Here is a 5,334-nt window from a genome sequence, read left to right as displayed (position 1 = left end):
ACAACACGATGTCCCTGCACTAACAAATTGAAATTTAAAGTCATCTATGTTAAGGCCAGGCTACTTCTCTCTCTTTTATTTTATTTTATTTTTACAAAACCTTTACAATATTTTGTTCATCATCATATTTTTTTGTCCACAGTTAAAGACATGTATGACTACCAGGGCAGGTCGTACCTTCATGTCCCACAGGATGTGGGCATCAACTTGCGGTCCGCAGATGCTCCRGATAAATGTTACCTTCCGAAGAAACAAATTCATGTCTGGTCAGGACACACCAAGGTCAGTGGAACGTTTCGTCAGATTTGTTTCATAGAATAACTTTGAGCTGCAAAGCAGTAAACAGGGTGAGACACTAAGAATGTTTCTAAGAGTTTCGGTAAAAGGCTTCCAGGTTTTTTTTATTTTATTTTATTTTTTTTCATAATACAATAATCACATCCACATACCATCTTTTCATCTCTGACATGTCCAAGATTACTTTGAGTTTCTCAAAACAGTGTCTCAATTCAGATGTAAAGGCAAAACATTTGGTTATTTCAAGAAATGTCTGATTCATGCTTTTGATCTGCCAGTGTGCCTCAGGGAAAAGGAAATCATTCAAGTTTTAAATTGTCTCCTATTTGCTTTATGTGATAGCTTTCAGTGTCTAACTGGAAATACGAAGTTGTTTGAAAAGATAATAAGCCCGTGGAAATGTTGATGTCAAAATAATAGTTGTAGATTTTCCCATGTGTTATCAGAAAGGTTAGTGACTCTTTTGAAAATTGTTTCTTTATCTCGAGGGAATTCAGGAAAATTACTGTTTGGAAAAAACAAACCTGTGCATGTGTTTTATGTTCTTAGTGTAATATTTGCCTCTTGAAACAACTGTAAAAGCAACGGCCCGAACAGTTTGTATTAATRACAAGTCTTTTTTGTTATTACATATCATCAAACAAGTAGTAAAGTGTAACACTAAATTAAAACTAATAATATCAGTGAAATACCAAAACAATAGAGTAAATACTTATATTTGCCCTGTCTGTTTGTTTTTCCAGGGTGTCAGTGCAATCCGATTATTCCCCAGCTCAGGTCATCTGCTGCTCTCCTGCTCCATGGACTGTAAGATCAAGGTAAATAATCTTGGTTCAAGAGTGAAAAAACACCACATTTTGGTGTTTTTGATGACCAAAACTCAGCCTTTTGAGAACCATGCCTATTTCATGGCTACAAACAAACCTTCCTATACTATCTTGCTTCAATTGGCAGACAAAGCTGATGAACATTACCAAATGCTATGCTGAGGGTCAGGCAAAATCATGTGCAGTTAATACCATGTGTTCTTCAACCATCCCCATTTACTGTACCACACCAGACCAATCTTCAGAAAAACTGTCACCAATTMAYAATGTTKAGCACTTAGTTATTACTWYGGTTAGTGAATTATTCAAGTCATTACAGTATGGAGCTGATGCTAATGCATAGCTAGTTCTATCATGGAGCGAACAAAAAGCTAATATGGAGCTAACACAGAGCTAACATTTATGCTAAAATAAAGTTATCACTAATTTGGAGTTAACACTAATGCAGGGCTAACACTAACGCAGAGCTAACACTAATGCAGAGCTAACACTAATGCAGAGCTAACACTAACGCAGAGCTAACACTAACGCAGAGCTAACACTAGTGCTAAGATGGAACTAACGCTAACGCAGAGCTAACACTAACGCAGAGATAACACTAATGCTTAGATGGAGCTAACACTAACGCAGGGCTAACACTAACACAGAGCTAACACTAACGCAGAGGTAACACTAATGCTAAGATGGAACTAACACTAACGCAGAGCTAACTCTAACGCAGAGCTAACTCTAACGCAGAGCTAACACTAACGCAGAGCTAACACTAATGCTAAGATGGAGCTAACACTAACGCAGAGCTAACACTAATGCTAAGATGGAACTAACACTAATGCAGAGCTAACTCTAACGCAGAGCTAACACAAACGCAGAGATAACACTAATGCTAAGCTGGAGCTAACACTAACGCAGAGCTAACACTAACGCAGAGCTAACTCTAACGCAGAGCTAACTCTAACGCAGAGCTAACACTAACGCAGCGATAACACTAACGCTAAGATGGAGCTAACGCAGAGCTAACACTAACGCAGGGCTAACACTAATACAGAGATAACACTGATGCTAAGATGGAGCTAACACTAACGCAGNCTAACGCAGAGCTAACACTAATGCAGGGCTAACAGTAATACAGAGATAACACTGATGCTAAGATGGAGCTAACACTAACGCAGAGCTAACACTAACACAGAGCTAACACTGATACTAAGATGGAGCTAACACTAACGCAGAGCTAACACTAATGCAGGGCTAACACTAATACAGAGATAACACTGATGCTAAGATGGAGCTAACACTAACGCAGAGAGCTAACACTAATGCAGAGGTAACACTGATGCTAAGATGGACCTAACACTAACGCAGAGCTAACACTAACGCAGAGCTAACACTAAAGCATGGCTAACACTAAAGCATGGCTAACACTAACACAGAGCTAACACTAATGGAGAGCTAACACTAATGCTAAGTTGGAGCTAACACTAATGCAGAGCTAACACTAATGCTAAGTTGGAGCTAACACTAATGCAGAGCTAACACTAATGCTAAGTTGGAGCTAACACTAACACAGAGCTAAAGAGCTAAAACTAATGCAGAGAACGCTAATGCTAAGATGGAGCTAACACTAACGCAGAGCTAACACTAATGCAGAGATAACGCTGATGCTAAGATGGAGCTAANACTAACGCAGAGCTAACACTAATGCAGAGATAACGCTGATGCTAAGATGGAGCTAACACTAACGCAGAGCTAACACTAATGCAGAGATAACACTAAAGCAGGGCTAACGCTAAAATGGAGCTTGTACTTAAGTAGCAATAACACTACCGCAGAGCTAACACTAATGCTAAGATAGAGCTAACACTAATGTGAAGCTCTGTGGAACTTGTTGAATCAGGTGAATCACCACTATAAACTAGAATTCGAGGGAAGCCAGAAAATGCAAACCGAGGTCACAGTGTTGGCTTTTACAAACGCTCCTCCAGTGAACGGTCAAAACAAATCTACTCAGTTGAGTATCCACGATACACTCCATCTGTCTCTTATGGGAGATGACGTGGGGTGKGCCGTGGCTGTTAAAATGAAGACAAAATGGAGAAATTGAGAGTTACTGATCATTTTATTTGATTGTGAGGTGTCTGCTAATGGCTGCAGAATTACACCCTTTAAGACCTGATGTAATGTGCAYGTATCATGAACTCCTAAGAATTTATGTGTTGTCTAATTTCTCTGTAGTTGTGGGAGGTGTACGGTGAGCGGAGGTGTCTTCGTACGTTTATCGGTAAGTAGGTGAAGTTCTTATCCTACATCTAGAATCAAAAATAAATGCTAAATATTGTTGTGGTAAACTCACAATCTCAATCATTCTTTTAAGGAAGCTGTTAAATATTTTACCTTCTAACAAGAACCTTTTCCACACAACAATGGGTCATTGGGCTAAACAAGCTAACATGAAAAAAAAATCAGTCTAAATAAGCAAAACCTTTTGGGAAATACAGAACAGTGACAGAGTGAGAGCTCAGCAGTGCTTGAACATTAGTGTCTGCTGACAGATGCCGTTTTTTTTTATTCATTATTTTCTATTTTTTATTATTCTTCTTCAATGGAGTTTGAGGGGTCGTTTGGCTAATTCATGCAGGRCACCCCCACTCCTCTCGCCAAAGACGGCACCCCATCAGAATAGAGATTGTTTGCAGCTGAGGTTCTGCTTGTCAGCTCCTTCACAGAACATGCATAATTCAGCAGCCCAGGGGCTGAAAGGGAACAAGGGCCAAGGAAGGGCTGAAGGCACAGAGAGGAAGAGGTGAACACAGAAAGAAGACACAGTTTAGGGAAGAATGAATGAGAGTGACAGCTTGTGTGCATTTCAATTTTTTTCTCTCATTTAGATATTAAATTATTTGATATTCAAATTTTATATTTTRTTTCTGCACTCTTTATTTAACTGCTCTATGTGATGTGTTTCTCCTGAGCCTTGTTATTGTTTTTTCCCAAATTTTTTTCCCATTTTACTCAAATACAGAATAAATTAAAATGAGGTGTGATTCACTGCTCCTCTGTTTTCTAACAGTTTTCTGTGAGCGTGTGCAATTCACTTTAATCACCAAACAAGAAAAAACACCTAATAAATTAATTTGAATCAGTACATGATTTTGGGAAACGGGTAAATGAATGCACATAATTATATTTTCATGTTTTTATTCAATCTGGGGACATAGATGAGTGTTTGCTGCTTCCTGGAGTAGTTCTGTTTGCTGCACACATCAAGCAGCATTACCTTTGGTCTGCCAGCAGGCCAGGATAGAGGAAGTGTGCAGGCAGGCGCTTGGCCTCGGCGGGATGTGTTATCGCTGTGGAAACAGCATCTCTCTGATAAAAGCTGACTTTAACAAGAGGAGTCTGCTCGCTCTGAGACCACAKGGATCWCAAGTCACCYGTGTGAAGAAGARTTAGATGTTGATTGAATGATTAGGRGTGAAAGAATGTAGAGCATGTGATTGAAGTGTGTAATTTAGTTTTAATCTTTCCTTTACGGCTTATTTGTTAGAAGATACTCTGCAAGAACAGCATCAAACTGTTGAACGTGTGAAATTAATTTTAATATTATTGTTTAAGTGTCTTATTTTCTGCGTGTTAGGTCACAGCAAAGCAGTGCGAGACATTTGCTACAACAACACTGGAACCCAGTTTCTCAGCGCCGCGTACGAYCGATACCTGAAACTGTGGGACTCTGAGACTGGTAGGCTGCCCCTCTCACACCACTGCACACTTTTGTTTACACTACTTCAACAGGACTAYGTGCACAGGCAGATGTAGGTGGATTTATTTGAACTTTTGAAAACATAAACGTAATACAAACTGACAATGTATGTGCTGGTGCCTTATTATTAAAACTGTCAAATCTGTTTTTAAAGGGATCCAGGATGAGTTGTAACATTAGACTTTATTTGATAAACATATATTTTAATAGCGTATGGTGATAGCATTAGCCCCGACGCTATCATCATATATATGTATTAGCTCAGCGCTACACATTCTCCTCTTATCACTGAGGTCCTCCATCCACATGACAGAGATGGGAATGCAAAAATAACTCAGTCTGCAACTGAAAATATGGATGGAGGACTTCAGTTTAGCTTGTTAGTTTGTCGTGCTAGCACCAAGCTAATACATAGAAGGCAATATAGCATCGGTGCTAGCGGGAAGGCTAACAGGC

At 39.3% G+C, this 5,334-nt stretch overlaps 1 protein-coding gene across 1 annotated transcript in view; it reads left to right on the top strand.

Annotated features, from left to right (window-relative positions):
• cdc40 (cell division cycle 40 homolog (S. cerevisiae)) overlaps positions 1-5,334 on the top strand; it is a 30,765-nt gene that overhangs the window by 5,215 nt on the left and 20,216 nt on the right. Inside the window, exons 7-10 of the mRNA XM_014011567.1 lie at positions 143-282; positions 1,041-1,115; positions 3,354-3,399; positions 4,756-4,857. Of these exons, the coding sequence (XP_013867021.1) occupies positions 143-282; positions 1,041-1,115; positions 3,354-3,399; positions 4,756-4,857 (363 nt within the window). The remainder of the gene's footprint in view (positions 1-142; positions 283-1,040; positions 1,116-3,353; positions 3,400-4,755; positions 4,858-5,334) is intronic.

This window comes from Austrofundulus limnaeus, unplaced genomic scaffold, assembly GCF_001266775.1.
Source record: "Austrofundulus limnaeus strain Quisiro unplaced genomic scaffold, Austrofundulus_limnaeus-1.0 Scaffold82, whole genome shotgun sequence".
Lineage (NCBI taxonomy): Eukaryota > Metazoa > Chordata > Actinopteri > Cyprinodontiformes > Rivulidae > Austrofundulus > Austrofundulus limnaeus.
The sequence above is the reverse complement of the archived record's forward strand: the minus strand, read 5'-3'. Positions and strand labels throughout refer to the sequence as shown.